Source organism: Cherax quadricarinatus, chromosome 7 (genome assembly GCF_038502225.1).
Source record: "Cherax quadricarinatus isolate ZL_2023a chromosome 7, ASM3850222v1, whole genome shotgun sequence".
Taxonomy (NCBI): Eukaryota; Metazoa; Arthropoda; class Malacostraca; order Decapoda; family Parastacidae; genus Cherax; species Cherax quadricarinatus.
The window spans coordinates 59,368,883-59,386,001 of record NC_091298.1 but is presented as its reverse complement, the minus strand read 5'-3'; the positions used below and the strand labels follow the sequence as shown (position 1 = coordinate 59,386,001).

The 17,119-nt window shown below is 41.7% G+C and overlaps 1 protein-coding gene across 2 annotated transcripts in view; it reads right to left on the bottom strand.

Annotated features, from left to right (window-relative positions):
* Positions 1–3,122: 3,122 nt before the first annotated feature.
* LOC128687048 (uncharacterized) overlaps positions 3,123–17,119 on the bottom strand; it is a 195,726-nt gene continuing 181,729 nt past the window's right edge. For both annotated transcript variants that reach the window (XM_070082543.1, XM_070082544.1), the window contains 4 exons: positions 10,533–10,715; positions 6,154–6,256; positions 5,678–5,809; positions 3,123–5,006 (listed from right to left, as the gene is read on the bottom strand). In XM_070082543.1, coding sequence (XP_069938644.1) covers positions 4,629–5,006; positions 5,678–5,809; positions 6,154–6,256; positions 10,533–10,715 — 796 coding nt within the window. In that variant the 3' untranslated portion in view covers positions 3,123–4,628. The remainder of the gene's footprint in view (positions 5,007–5,677; positions 5,810–6,153; positions 6,257–10,532; positions 10,716–17,119) is intronic.

Sequence of the window (17,119 nt, the reverse complement as noted above, 5' to 3'; positions counted from 1 at the left end):
TAGCCTGAGATAGGTTGGAAAACAGCTGAGTGTAGTTTTGGTTCTTGTAAGCAAGCACCAACAGGGGAAAACCTGGAAAGCAACATCTGAAGCTCACCCTGATTACCCCTGAGGCCGCGGATATTCCACTATAAATAGGCCATGATTGGCGATGAAGAAAATACCAGGAATCCGTAGGGAAAGGCACCTATGGACTAGAGGGGTTAGAAAAGTCAACGTGTGGTGGCATTGGAAGACATTCAAGCAGTGAAGGAAAGGAGCGTTGTGAAGAATGGGGTTGTGAAGATGGAGGAGAGGGAAGAGAAGGAACAGGAAGTGAATCAGTGTCCATTGAAGGTTTAGTCTCTGCAATATATTCTGAAATGGCTTCAAGTGTTTCTGAATTCAAAGATGTATGGGAGACCATATTGGAGGTAGAAGGGGGAGGGTGAGTAAAGATTGGGACTGTAATGGACTGTACCAAAGTAGAGGGGGACGAAAGAGTGTAAGGGACTGGAGATGAAGTGTGGGGGGGGACAGAAGAGGCAGAAACCTGGGAGGTGGCAGAAGAGGGAGAAACTTGGGAGGGGACGGGGGTGGAAGGCATAGTACGAGGAGGAGGGTGAATCTCCACACTTGTAATAGAGCCAGAGAGAGGGGAAGAACTAGGCACAGAGACTGGAAAGGTAAAGTGTGGAGGTGGAAGAAGGGAAGGAAGGGGCAAAGAAGATTTGAGCAATGTGGATTTTTTGGACTTCTGAGAAGTAGAGGGGCGATTGGTATAAGGTGTCGTACGAGGTCTTGTCGATACTGGGGCTTGTGAGGAAGGACGCGAAGATGTGAGAACAGACTGAGTTGTAGTCGGAACGTCAGAGCCAAGGACAGCAAAAGGATTAGATGCCGGAGTGGCTATGGGAGGGGTAACACCAGAGGAGGCTGCAGAAGATGGGACCCCAGAAGTGGGGGGATGTTTTGAAACATGAGAATAAGAAACACGGGGTAGTCTCCCTTGGAGGCGGAGATAGATGAGTAACTGCCATAGCATAAGGGAGACCTGCCTCTTTGAGGCAACGGATTTCATGTTCATTTAAGTAGACCTGGCAACGGCGGGAGTACGAAGGGTGAGCTTCATTACAATTAAGGCAAGATGGCGGTTGACTGCAAGATGTATTAGAATGGTCGTCGGCACCACAGACTGGGCATTCGGCTATAGATCTGCAATATTTCGCTGGGTGACCAAAATGCCAGCAATTTCTACACTGTTGCAGTGTAGGTATCACCTTTCGAACTTGTAACCGATGTCCCGCGACATATACAGAGGACGGGAGTTCTCGGCTGTCAAAAGTTAAACGAGCCACATTGCAAAGGTAACGTCTCCGCCCACGGGCAGGAAGGACATAAGTGTCTACTTTGAGGATTGGGAGATCCTGGAGTTCCAGCTGTTCAAGAATGTCATTGCCACATGACTGGAAATTCTGTTGGACTATGGTATGGGGCAGAATGACAGTACCACTACAAGAATTGAGAGAAAGATGCTTTTCAATAGTGATAGGAGTAGTATCGATATTCGAAAGGAGAGAAAGATCATGAGCTTGGGTAGCATTCTGGACAGTGACGATGCACATACCGCTCTTGAGAGCATGAAATGAAATATCTCTACCAACATGACGCAGGAGCGCTTTGCCAATACTATGGTCAGAAAGATAGGCAGAAGAAGAAGTCGGTCTTAAAGTAAAGAATCTAGTCCATTGTGTGGTCCGAAACTGAGCGTGGAGAGGGAGTGCATGACGTGTCGGTCTTTTCCGAGTAGAATGGGAAGGTAACGAAGGAGCATCATCAGGAGATTGACGTTGGCGTTTAGGAGTAGGACCGGAGTTGGTCCGGCATGAAATGGGCTGGCGATTCGAAAATTGCCGTACCGTAGATGGAGAGGCTGGAAGCATAGACAAAGGAGAGCAGAGGTCAGACAAATCGAAGGAGTCAGTCGAAGCCCCGGTACCTGAAGCAGGTGAGGAAACAGCACCAGCAAGAGGTACAGGGGCATCAGGAGTGTCCGAAGAGTGGTCTAAAAACAAGGCAGGGTCAGAATGGGGTGCGGTATCAAGAAGGGGCCCGGGGTAGTGGGTTCATGGATTGGGTTCTCCATGGTTAGGTTACTCCTTTGCTTTTTGTTTTTAAGAAAAAAAAAGAAAGAAAAGAAAATAAAAATAAAAGAAAAGAATAAAAAAAGGGGGGAGCGGGGAGGAATAGTTCCCAGGAGGAATGAAAGGGCCGGAAATCTCCCTCCGCACCCAAGAGGACCTCAGCACCGCTAGTAGCGCAGATGCAGCATGGAACCCGTGCCATACCCCACCCTTCATGTCAGTAAACCAGCAATCCGGGATAGCAACCTCACATCTGTCGAGCTACCTCGGTGGACAAAAGAGAGGGCGGCCGGATATCTGCCACAAAGCATACCTCCTTCGGCCACCACCCCCGGAATCCGAAAGGTGGCTTCCAGAGATACACCCGTCGCCTGAAAGACACCCAAAGCTACTCCGGGATATCAGAGAGGGATCGGGACATCCCCAGGCGATCCAGATTCCACGGCAAACTACGCCACCACCAAGAACCTCAATGAAATGGGATGGACCCCGGTATCCTTTCCCCTACCTAGGAACTAGCGCGCCTGTGGGAGAAATCCCAAAGGCCAAAAAGAGGAAGGGCAAAAGGGAGGGGTGGGGAGGAGGAAAGGAAAAAGGGGAGGATGGGATAGGGAGGGGGATATTGGAGGGTAATTAGGTTCGGTCTGAGGAAGGAAACCGACAGGTCTGATTCCTCAGACCAAGAGCCTCTTCACCACAACAAGGAGCCCCCCTTGAAGAGGGCAACAATATATAGTTGTTTTAGTTTTTGATGCATGGAAAAATTGTCATAATGCAAATTTAGTGCACAGTATATTCAGCAATAAAACTAAGTCAAGTGTCTACTAGGAATTGTGGTCAGATTTAAGAACCTGATTACTGTAATAAATCATCTATTAGATTTTTATTCGAGTTCAAAATTGTTTTGTGGCAGTTCTCTACATTAAAAGTGGTCCTGAAGAATCATGTTATTGCTAACATTTCATATTGGTAAGATTAGTGATAAAAATACTCTCTTAATGCTTTACCATTCGTCATCTTTATTGAAACTGGAATGGTATATAAATACTGACAAGGTGAAGTAATCATCAGCTTACACCATATTTCTAAGTTACCAAGGTGTAGAGGAACAAACATAACAGTCTGGTGTAAATCCTGCAATGCTCCCTCACCTTGAGATACTCCCATGCACCTTACCTTTCTTTATCTGTATTTGGATACATATAGTACTCCTCTAGTGACTTTATTAACCCTTTGACTATCGCATGCCCCTTTCTGAAACTGTCATTCTATGTTGATAAATTTTTGGAAAAAAAAAAAAAAAATCTTATGAAATGATAGAGAATCTTTTCCCGATAGTAATGACACCAAAAGTACGAAATTTGGTCGAAAACTCATGGAATTATGCTCCCGCGAAGTTAGTGGTCTCGGTGACATATACGCATCGGCGATTTCGCTGACTTTTAGCCCTGTTTTTGGCCGATTCTGTTGTTCCAGTTGACCAAACTCATAGCTATTTCTTTAGAACTCCATTTTCTCTTATCAGTTGAGTACAAGAAACTGCCCCTTTTACCAATTTGAATTACCCAATGAAGTGGTCAGAAATTGGCAATTTGGCCAATTTCATGCAAATTAAAAAAGATGCCAATTTCAAAATAGGGTCCAGAATAAACAATGTAGACATTCTTGGCACTAAAATAACATATCCTCTGTTCATTAGTCACATCTCTAGGCCACTCTTATATTACTATTGCTTTCAATTTTGATTTTTTATTCATACAAAAAAATACAAAATTTACTGTTATGCAGACTACTGCATTATTGTAAAAATGATATAAATAATATCAATGCACTAGTGAAAGAATATTAGACTCCCCAGTTGACGTGTATTGGATGTGTGGTGTGATTTGCTTACTCCTGAACTTTGGTAAAAATCGAACATTTCCGCTACTTTGAGCTCAGTTTCAAGGTCGTTTTCATCGTGAAAGTAATCAAATTATTATTATAATCAAAAGAAGTGCTAAGCCCCAAGGGCTAGAAAGTAATCAAAATCATCTCTATTTCTGTAATATGTTTTCCATTTTATCACCTGAGACCATGAAAACGAGAATACAACGGTAAATACTAAATAAAAATACACCTCAAAGTCGCCGTTTTAATCCAAAAAAATGGTCAGTTTTTTTCTCATAATGCACCGCGTGCTGTAGGATTTTTTTATGTGGTGCACACTGACCCATTCTCTCATATGTGGGCCTACCAGCTTTCTCCCGCTTGATTTGAAGCCGCTAGAATTTACGCGTATAAATACGTCAGAAGCAATGGTGCGTAAGATGTATATATACGACTGAAACAGTCAAAGGGTTAATGCTCACTGTGTACATGAAATGTTATTGTTAAAGTACATATCACTGCATCTAAGTATCATTTTCCCCCTTCATCTTTATTGATAATGTATCTTACACCGTTGTTAAAAACTGAGTTAATATAAATGGACACTCTTGTTCTTATTTACCCATCATTATGTGACTAGAGATGTGTCCATTCTTCCTCTGGACTATCATCTGATGATCCACTTTCATTTTCCTGATCTAAGTCAGGAGAAGGTTTCCTCTTATCGCCTAATTTACCTACTGTTGCATAAATTTCTCGATTATCCGATTCTACATTGTCATAGAGACTTCTACGGACATTAGAGATCTGATCGTATTCCCCGTCTAATGGCGTCATAGACTGATGGGACATAAATCCCAATGGTTGGAATGTAATATTGGATGATTGATCCTTGATATCTACTGGATGGAGGCTTGACAGGTGCATGGGAAGGATCACCTCCTCTTGACTACTTGTAATAGGAGGAGGTGCCACTTGTCCATCTCCCTGTTGTGAGGTTAGCACACGAAACACCTATGTAGAGAAAGATATTAGAGATAGTTCAACATCATATATATTGTGACATCATTATGCAGAACATCTTGAATAATTTATTATCACCAGGAAAAGAAGAAACCTCTAAGTAAACTGCACACATCATGAAGAATTTTGTCCTAAAAATATGGCTAATATGTTCTAAGAATAAAAGATAGCAAGATGTCAGTTTGGACTTCATGTCAGTGTTGGTATTTCTAATAAATCACTGTATTTCCTAAATTTGAGGTTCCTGAAGATTTGATAGACTTATTGTCTTTAAGACAACCTTGATGGGTTTACTGGCAAGACCAATCAGGATAACTTGTATCGTTCAAATACAAGCATACTACGTACAGGATAAAGTAAAAATTTTGTCCACCATAATATTTTTGAGTACCTTATAAGCACTGAAAGATTTTAAAATGCATGACATAGTCACAGACCCCCCCTCCCCCCACTTTGGAAAGAAACTGTAGATAATAGTTCAGTCCGTTATCATTGACAGCTTGAAAAAGCGTGTCATTATGGGTAGATATTGCTTAGAACATAGGAAACACCTTACCATCTTTGCTACAGCATTATTGCCACTTTCACTGATATCAACTTTTATTCAATATGCTACTTTCTAAGCACAAGTCTTCTGCATTTATACTTAAGAATGAACTTACTTCATTTAGTGTTGTCTGTGATACATCATATTCTGTGACTCCCATTGACTTTGCAGCATTGAGTGAATCAAAGATGAGTCGAAGTGGCAAACAACGACTCACTTCAGCTACTACAGTAAGGTGATGCTGTTCCTGAAAACAATTACGGACATGTAAAGTTGATGAAATAAATGCTGAACTTGTTATAATTGTTAATGCAGATCAAAAGTAGCATATTATATTTTCCAGTGGGAGTTCCATTATTTATTGGCTTAATGTAAACTTGTTGCAGTATCTCTAAGTTCTTTGATATGTGTCTGTCTCTCTAGAGTACTTTATGTAATTTTTCAGGTGCAATTTTCTTGTCTAATGAATCTGGGAAGTTCCAATCTCTTAGAAATATAATATCTGGTACAGGATTTTCTATGATTTTTAAAGAATAATTATTTGAAATACAGTACAACAATAAGAAACTGATCACATTTAAATTGTGTTACCTTGAGAATAACATCAGCAAGTTGACTGCGCAAAAAATCCAAAACACATTCCATGTCTTCAATATCCTTTGTTTTTAGCCGTATTGTGTACCTTTCACCAAGTCTGAAAATAGTTATATGGCAAATTAGAAAGACGTGATAATGAAACTAAGGAAGAAAGCATTGAAATTCTTATATATACTGCTATGAACAGTTTGTAGACCATTTTCTTTACTCCTTATGAACCTTCCTCTTCCTTAGGTCAAACCTGATGATCTCCCAGTCCTTCCAGGTACTAGATAAGTTTTAGGGGTTTAGCACATTGCCATAAATACTGTCTTAATTTTCCTCTAAAGTAAGATTTTAAAAAACTGAAAATCTTGAGTACCATTTTATATTTGAATCTAGAAGATGCATAAAAGATCCTATAAGAATTACAATATATATACATGTATATGTATAGTTTTTAAACTCAATAGCTGTCTCTCACCAAGGCAGTGTGACCCAAAGAAGAAAACATTCACCATCATTCATTCAACTGCTGTCTTTCCAGAAGTGTGCTGACATCATAATCAGATTATCAATTGAGTACAACCTCTCCCCCCCTCCTCCAGAGTTCAAGCACTGCCCAATCTCATGGGGATAGTGGACTAGAATTCTTCCCCATAAGCCATGCATGTCATCAATTGCCAGCAGCAATTGACTTTATTTTTTTTTTAACAAGTCAGCCGTCTCCCACTGAGGCAGGGTGACCCAAAAAAGAAAGAAAATCCCCAAAAAGAAAATACTTTCATCATCATTCAACACTTTCACCTCACTCACACATAATCACTGTTTTTGCAGAGGTGCTCAGAACACAACAGCTTAGAAGCATATACCTATAAAGATACACAACATATCCCTCCAAACTGCTAATAGTATCCCGAACCCCTCCTTTAGAGTGCAGGGATTGTACTTCCCATTTCCAGGACTCAAGTCCGGCTATATAAAAATAACCGGTTTCCCTGAATCCCTTCACTAAATATTACCCTGCTCACACTCCAACAGATCGTCAGGTCCCAAATACCATTCGTCTCCATTCACTCCTATCTAACACACTCATGCACGCTTGCTGGAAGTCCAAACCCCTCGCCCACAAAACCTCCTTTACCCCCTCCCTCCAACCTTCTCAAGGACGACCCCTACCCCTCCTTCCTTCCCCTACAGATTTATACACTCTCCATGTCATTCTACTTTGATCCACTCTCTCTAAATGACCAAACCACCTCAACAACCCTTCTTCAGCCCTCTGACTAATACTTTTATTAACTCCACGCCTTCTCCTAATTTCCACACTCCGAATTTTCTGCATAATATTTACACCACACATTGCCCTTAGACAGGACATCTCCACTGCCTCCAACCGCCTCCTCGCTGCTGTATTCACAACCCAAGCTTCACACCTATATAAGAGTGTTGGTACTACTATACTTTCATACATTCCCTTCTTTGCCTCCATAGATAACGTTTTTTTGTCTCCACGTATACCTCAACACACCACTCACCTTTTTTTCCTCCTCAATTCTATGATTAATCTCATCCTTCATAAATCCATCCTCCAACACGTCAACTCCCAAGTATCCGAAAACATTCACTTCTTCCATACTCCTCCTCCCCAATTTGATATCCAGTTTTTCTTTATCTAAATCATTTGATACCCTCATCACCTTACTCTTTTCTATGTTCACTTTCAATTTTCTACCTTTACACACACTCCCAAACTCATCCACTAACCTTTGCAATTTTTCTTTAGAATCTCCCATAAGCACAGTATCATCAGCAAAAAGCAACTGTGTCAATTCCCATTTTGTATTTGATTCCCCATAATTTAATCCCACCCCTCTCCCGAATACACTAGCATTTACTTCTTTTACAACCCCATCTATAAATACATGGTGACATTACACATCCCTGTCTAAGACCTACTTTTACTGGGAAGTAGTCTCCCTCTCTTCTACACACCCTAACCTGAGCCTCACTATCCTCATAAAAACTCTTTACAGCAGTTAGTAACTTACCACCTATTCCATATACAGTGGACCCCCGGTTAACGATATTTTTTCATTCCAGGAGTATGTTCAGGTGCCAGTACTGACCAAATTTGTTCCCATAAGGAATATTGTGAAGTAGATTAGTCCATTTCAGACCCCCAAACATACACGTACAAACGCACTTACATAATTGGTCGCATAGGGAGGTGATCGTTAAGCGGGGGTCCACTGTACTTGCAACATTTGCCACATTGCTCCCCTATCCACTCTATCATATGCCTTTTCTAAATCCATAAATGCAATAAAAACTTCCCTACCTTTATCTAAATACTGTTCACATATATGCCTCAATGTAAACACTTGATCTACACATCCCCTACCCACTCTGAAACCTCCTTGCTCATCCGCAATCCTACGTTCTGTCTTACCTCTAATTCTTTTAATTATAACCCTACTGTACACTTTTCCTGGTATACTCAGTAAACTTATTCCTCTATAATTTTTACAATCTCTTTTGTCCCCCTTCCCTTTATATAAAGGGACTATACATGCTCTCTGCCAATCCCTAGGTACCTTCCCCTCTTTCATACATTTATTAAACAAAAATACCAACCACTCCAACGCTATATCCCCCCCTGCTTTTAACATTTCTGTCATGATCCCATCAGTTCCAGCTGCTTTAACCCCTTTCATTCTACGTAATGCCTCACGTAACTCCCCCACACTTACATTCTGCTCTTCTTCACTCCTAAAAGATGGTATACCTCCCTGACCAGTGCATGAAATTACTGCCTCTCTTTCTTCCTTAACATTTAAAAGTTCCTCAAAATATTCTCGCCATCTACCTAATACCTCCATCTCCCCATCTACTAACTCCCCTACTCTGTTTTTAACTGGCAAATCCATTCGTTCTCTAGGCTAAGAATTTCTTAACTTGTTTAACTCACTCCAAAATTTTTTCTTATTTTCATTAAAATTTCTTGACAGTGCCTCTCCCACTCTATCATCTGCTCTCTTTCTGCACTCTCTTAACATTTCTTTTACTCTCCATATACTCTACTCTTCTTATAAATTTTTATAAATTTCCTTAATTTTTTTAAATATTCTATTTAAGAATTAGTAAAATGTAATAGTTTGGTGCCTCTGTGTCTCTCTCTCTCTTTGCCAATAATATATTAAATAAAGTTAAATTTAGAAGTAATACCCTAAAACTATAACTTGCCAAATGTCATTCAAAATTAATTACCCTTTGTTTTTTATGCATGAATTTACAAGTTAGAAACTATTATCCTATCTCAGTCCATTTCAAAGCTCAGTCCTCTCTTAGGTATTACCTGGAGTATACCTGGAGAGAGCTCCGGGGGTCAATGCCCCCACGGCCCGGTCTGTGACCAGGCCTCATGGTGGATCAGGGCCTGATCAACCAGGCTGTTACTGCTGACCGCACGTAATCCAACTTACGAGCCACAACCTGGCTGGTCAGGTACTAACTTTAGGTGCCTGTCCAGGCCTGCTTGAAGACAGCAAGGGGTTTATTGGTAATCCCCATGATGTATGCTGGGAGGTAGATGAACAGTCTCGGGCCCTTGACACTTATTGTGTTGTCTCTTACTGTGCTAATGGCACCCTTGCTTTTCATTGGGGAATATTGCACCATCTGCCAAGTCTTTTGCTTTCATAGGGAATGATTTTTGTGTGCAAGTTTGGTATCAGTCCCTCTAGGATTTTCCAGGTGTACATAAACATGTATCTCTCCCTCCTGCATTCTAGGTAGTACAGGTTTAGGAACTTCAAGAGTTCCCTGTAATTGAGGTGGTTTATCGCAGTTGTACGTGCCATGAAGGTTCTCTGTACATTTTCTAGGTCAGCAATTTCACCTGCCTTGAAAGGTATACAACCATCCCCTGAATGAGACAACAAATGGCTAACACTTGGGTACCTATTTGGTAAATGGAAATTAAGTCACAGGAAAGAAAAGTCACAGAAAAAATAGTTAGCTTAGGTTAAGCTAGATTAAGTTAGGTTAGGTTTACCAGCACTATGTCTAACTACAAGCAAATATGACTTTTTTTCTGTGACTTTTTTTTGTACCTGGATTCACTTATATACTGTTAGGTGAACAGGGCAACAGGTGTAAAGACACTTGTTTATTGCTTCTACTCCCTCTTTTATTCACAGGATAGAGCTACATCTATCCTGGTTACAGACCAGGCTATGGGGGCTGTGACTCCCCAAAACCCTCTCCAGGTAGGTATACTCCAGGTATACATGCATCCAAAACTACTATAATACACCATGTCCAGTTTATGGGTTAAAGTATAATACAATATAAATATGAACAGTATTTAAGCTTTTAAAAACAATACTAACTTGTATTTGAGATAATGAGGTGACCCAATACAGACAAATTGTCCATTAACCATTATAGCCATTCTGTGAGAAAGCTGGTCAATTTCATCCATGGAATGTGATGTCAGCAACACAGTGCGGCCCTCGCTGGTCACACTCCGTATTGCACGCCAAACTAAACGGCGAGAGGCTGGATCCATTCCCCTGAGAAATAAAATGAAAATGACCAGAACATAAAGTGTACTATAGCATTCTTAGATGTGTACTCACCTAGTTGTGGTTGCAGGGAGTCGAGTCACAGCTCCTGGCCCAGCCTCTTCACTGGTCACTACTAGGTCACTCTTCCTGCTCCATGAGCTTTATCATACCTCTTCTGAAAGCTATGTATGGATCCTGCCTCTATTACATCACTTCCCAGACTATTCCACTTCCTGACAACTCTGTGACTATAGAAATACTTCCTAAAATCCCTGTGATTCATCTGAGTCTTTATCTTCCAACTGTGACCCCTTGTTGCTGTGTCCCATCTCTTGAACATCCTGCCTCTGTCCACCTTGTCAATTCCTCTCAGTATTTTACATGTCGTTATTTTATTTTATTTATTTTTTTTTTTCAACAAGTCGGCCGTCTGCCACTGAGGCAGGGTGACCCAAAAAAGAAAGAAAATCCCCAAAAAGAAAATACTTTCATCATCATTCAACACTTTCACCACACACACATAATCACTGTTTTTGCAGAGGTGCTCAGAATACAACAGTTTAGAAGCATATACGTATAAAGATACACAACATATCCCTCCAAACTGCCAATATCCCAAACCCCTCCTTTAAAGTGCAGGCATTGTACTTCCCATTTCCAGGACTCAAGTCCGACTATATGAAAATAACCGGTTTCCCTGTATCCCTTAACTAAATATTACCCTGCTCACACTCCAACAGATCGTCAGGTCCCAAGTATCATTCGTCTCCATTCACTCCTATCTAACACGCTCACGCACGCTTGCTGGAAGTCCAAGCCCCTCGCCCACAAAACCTCCTTTACCCCCTCTCTCCAACCCTTTTGAGGATGACCCCTACCCCTCCTTCCTTCCCCTATAGATTTATATGCTTTCCATGTCATTCTACTTTGATCCATTCTCTCTAAATGACCAAACCACCTCAACAACCCCTCTTCTGCCCTCTGACTAATGCTTTTATTAACTCCACACCTTCTCCTAATTTCCATACTCTGAATTTTTTGCATAATATTTACAACACACATTGCCCTTAGACAGGACATCTCCACTGCCTCCAACCATCTCCTCGCTGCTGCATTTACCACCCAAGCTTCACATCCATATAAGAGTGTTGGTACCACTATACTTTCATACATTCCCTTCTTTGCCTCCCTATTTCTCCTGTCCTCCAGAGTCGTCAGGTCGATTTCCCTTAACCTCTCCTCATAGGACATGCCCCTTAGCTCCAGGACTAGTTGCAATTATTATAATCAAATAAAAAAGAAGCACTAAGCCACAAGGGCTATACAGCGCTGCAGGGTAGGGAAGGAAGCGAGGGTATTGGGCGGCAGAAGGGAGGAGGGATGATTGGTAGGCTACAGAAAACAGCGGGACAGGGGATAGTTCGGGGGTATTGGGTAGCAAGAGATTGAGGTAGAAAGGGCTGAAGGTATCAGAATTTGTGAAGTAAGTCAGTTGTTGTCAAAAAGTCAATGAGAGAGTCCGGATGAAAGGTGGGTCCATCAGCGAGAAGGGAAGGTAAAGAGAGAGCAGTGGAGCGAAGACGACGATGGAGGTAAATTCTGCGTGCTCGTTGATAAAGTGGGCAGTCCAACAGAATGTGGCTGACTTTTAATGGAGCCTGGCAATTCTCACAGAGAGGAGCAGGGCACCTCTCCATGAGATATCCATGAGTAAGACGAGTATAGGCAATGCGAAGATGGGAGAGAGTAGTCTCCCAACCTCGACACTGGTGATAAGAAGACGGCCAGTAACCTATACTCGGTTTAATAGATTGAAGTTTGTTACCGAGCATAGTAGACCAACGTTGTTGCCAACGCGTGTGAAGGTGGGAAGATATTGCAGCAAAATAGTCCATAAATGGAATACCTCTATATGAAACTGGTAGGTCATGTACTGCTGACCGCGCAGCAGTGTCTGCCTGTTCATTGCCCTGTATGTCAACATGACCAGGGACCCAACAAAAAACAACATCTTTATGCTTGGTAAAGATGCGGCGTAGCCAAAGTTGGATACGGAGGACTAAGGGGTGAGGTGTATCAAATTTCTGTATAGCCTGTAAAGCACTAAGGGAGTCTGAGACAATCACAAATGATGACACAGGCATAGATGCAACACGGATAAGTGCTGCAAGGATGGCATACAATTCAGCAGTAAAAATACTAGCCGAAGATAGTAAATGCCCTCGCACGACGCTGTCCGGAAACACTGCTGTGAATCCTACGCAGTCAGAAGACTTAAAGCCATCTGTGTACACAGGAATGGAATGAGAATGAGAGTGGAAGTGGTCAAGAAGAAGAGAGCGGGAAGCGACCATAGACAGTTGGGCTTTCGAGCAAGGGAGAGAGAAAGAGCAGACTTGAACAGCTGGAACTTCCCAGGGGGGTAGGGAAAAGTGAGATGCTACATGAACATAGAAAGGTGGTAATTGAAGAGAAGACGAGCGAATGAAGGCGAAGAGAGAAGGGACGGAGTAAACAGGGGCGGCGAACAAATAAAAAATGTCTACTAATATCAGTGACCATTCTATAAATGGAAGGATTGTGGAGATCATGAGAGCGTACATAGTAGCGAAGGCAATGGGCATCACAGTGATCGGATAAGGATGGAACGTTCGCTTCTGCATAGAGGCTCTCAACAGGGGAAGAGCGAAAAGCACCAAGGCATAAATGTAATCCTTGGTGATGAATGGGGTTAAGGCTAGAGAGAGTAGCAGGAGATGTCGCTGAATAGATCTGGTCACCATAATCAAGTTTTGATAAAATGAGGGTGGAATGTAGGCGAAGGAGGGTTCGACGATCAGCTCCCCATGAAAGATGAGCAAGGGTTTTAAGAAGGTTCAGCCGGCTGTGACAAGTTGCCTTCAGAGAGGTAATGTGAGGTTTCCAGGATAACCTACGGTCAAAGAGGAGGCCCAGAAACTTAACTGTATCACGTTCAGGGATACGAGAGCCATAGAGATACAAAGGATGATCGGAGATGACAGTGTGTCTAGTGAAAGTAATTTGGTGGGGTTTAGTGCTGGAAAATTTAAACCCATGTCTGGTGGCCCAATCGGAAACACGGTCGACTACATGCTGGAGAGAAACTGTAGTGAGGTGACAGTCAGTGCCTGCACAGGCAATAGCGAAGTCATAAACAGAGTGATGACCAAATATTTGATGGAAGACTAAAGGCCAAATCATTAATAGCAAGGAGAAAAAGTGTTGTGCTCAGAACACATCCCTGGGGGACACCTTCAGCTTGGATAAAGTCCGGGGAGAGCACATTATTAACCCGAACACGGAAATGTCTATCAGTTAAAAAGTTCTTAAGGAAGGATGGTAGATTGCCTCGGAGGCCTAAGGAGTGGGCTTGGGCCAAAATATTATACCTCCAAGTTGTGTCATATGCCTTCTCAAGGTCAAAAAATATGACAATAACTGAGTGGTTATTCACAAAGGCATTACGAACATACGTATCCAAGCTTAGTAAGAGGTCTATGGTAGAACTTCCCTTACGAAAGCCATATTGATGAGTGGAGAGACTGTTGTGTGTCTCTAAATACCACACTAAACGTCTATTAACCAGGTGTTCCATCACTTTGCAAACTGCACTGGTAAGAGCAATGGGACAATAGTGGGAGGCTTCATGTTCCATAGTGCCTGGTTTGCGGAAAGGGAGAACAATGGCAGATTTCCACAGCTGTGGAAGAACTCCTTGTGACCAAATAAGATTGAAAAGGCGTAATAGGACTGCAAGGGCTGACTGATGTAAATGTTGTAGCATACGAATATGAATGTCGTCGGGCCCAGCTGCCAATGATCAGCAAGCTAGAGTGTTGCCTCCAGTTCTTGAAGTGTAAAAGGCACATTATACTGTTCTTCTCTGAGAGAAGAAAAGTCCAAGGGTGCTAACTCTCTGGCAGACTTTGAGGAAAGAAACGAGGGGCATAGATGTAGCCCCTGAGAAATACGGACCAGATGATTGCCAATTTCAATGGCAACATCTAGTGGGTTTGGTATATCAACACCGGCAACCCGCAGAACAGGAGCCGGGTCAGGAGAATATTTACCACTCAGTTTTCGTATTTTTTTCCAGATTGCACTCATAGAGGAAGCAGAGGTGATGGTGGAGACACAATCTTGCCAGCAAGTGCGTTTAGCATCACGGATGACATGGCGAGTGATCGCACGCTTCTGCTTAAAATCAAGAAGTCTCTCCGTGGTTCTATTGTACCAGTACCTGCCCCATGCAGCGCGTTTCAAACATACTGCACGAGCACAAGCAGGAGACCACCAAGGCACACATTTCTGAGAATGCCTGCCCGAAGTTTGGGGTATAGAATGAGAAGCTGCGGTTAAAACGGAGGACAACAAGAGGTGTAAAAGCTCATTAATGGAGGATGAAGAAGGAACCTCACTAAAAACAGTTAGTTGTGAGTGAAGGTTCCAATTTGCCTAATCAAATTGCCAGCGTGGGATACGAAGAGGTGGTGTATATGAAGGGGAAGTAAGAATGATTGGGAAATGATCGCTGTCATGTAAATCCGGGAGAACAGACCAGGTGAAGTCTAATGCGGCGGAGGAAGAGCAGACTGAGAGATCGATGCAAGAGTGTGTGTGAGTCCGAGGATCAAAATGGGTGTGAGTACCTGTATTTAACCCCTTCAGGGTCCAAGGCCAAAATCAAAAAAAAAAAAAAAAAAAAAAAAAAAAAAAAATATATTTTCTTACAGAATTACAGAGCATATTTTTGTGAAGGTAATAAGACAAAAAAAAATTTCTGATCAGTACTTACTGAGATACAGTGCCAAGAAGTTTGTCCAAAATGATGTGGTGGCGGCAACATCGACGAATTCCACATACGCACATTACATTATTTAGCGGTTTTTATAGTTTTTTTCTTTTCTTTTCCAATTTTTTTTCTTTTCCAACTAACATTTGGGGCCTGAGAGACCAGTACTGTATATAATGTATATATATAAACTCACTGTATTGAACACAATAACTGCACTAAAGTTATTATCATATTATTGTTTACCACTGTTGTTTATTACAATAAACATGCACAAATCTTGTATAATACTAATGTTCTATCATATATTTACATATTTACAATCACTGGACATGGTTTTAGAACTGCTGGAGCTTGTGGAACTCCTTGAAACAAGGCACCATGCACAGAGGCACCTTACATTCCTCACACATAAACCGAGTGTCTTTGCGTCTTTGTTGCCGTCGTTTTGTTTGTGCACAGACGATGCATCTCTTCTGAGCAAATTTCTTCTGAGTTGAAGGAAACTGTATTAAGAAATGATCACCTTCCCTCCTCAAACGCTTGGGTATATCCTGAGGAATTCGAGGACCTTGTTGTATAGCAGGTGTTCTTACCTGGTACTTCATTGTGAATTGTCTGACAACAGACAAACAAAATTCACCATACGGTGGTCTGTTGCCAGTCTTTATTTGGTACATATTATATGCAATGAGCATTGAAATGTCCATGTGATGGAAGAAAAGTTTCATGTAACACTTGTAACTCTTACGAACACAGTCAACAAAACCAATCTGCATGTCACATTTGTCAACGAAGTGCATGTTTTGTGTATAATCAATCACTGTCACTGGTTTTCGAATACGTTCATTAGTCACTCGATCAACTTTGCCACTGTCTTGCATTTCATTACGGTGAATGGTTGTCAACAATGTGACATCTCGTTTGTCATGCCACCGTAATGCCATGATGTCATTGGCAGTAAACACCTGCACGTCATCACCACGAGCACCTGCGTTGAGCCTGGGCATATGTTTACGATTAGAACGCACTGTGCCACACACATCTGTCTTGTTCACTCGCATGAAATCACTGAGTAATGGGCTTGTGTACCATTTATCGGTATACAATGTATGCCCCTTACCAAGATAAGGTGCCATCATGTTTCTCACTACGTCACCTGAGATACCCAATAACATCTTGGTATCTTTTAATGTTTTACTTCCCGTGTATACAACAATATCCAACACCAGGCCACTGTCACAGTCACAGAGTACAAACAGTTTTATACCAAAGCGTTTCCTCTTGCTCAGTATATACTGCTTGAATGACAGTCTACCTTTGAACAAAATCAAAGATTCATCAATTACAACATTCTTGAATGGATAAAAGTATATGCTGAACTTTTGTTTGAGATACATGAAAACATTTCTAATCTTATATAACCTGTCACTTCTGTCAGGCCTGGTTTTGTCAGAGAAGTGCAACATACGTAAGAGTAAGATAAACCTGTTCACTGGGATGATTTCACTGAAGACCGGGGTAGAAATTAGCCGATCTGTGGACCAGTATGCTTTTATATTATGCTTATAGACATGAGGCATAAGCATTATTGTTG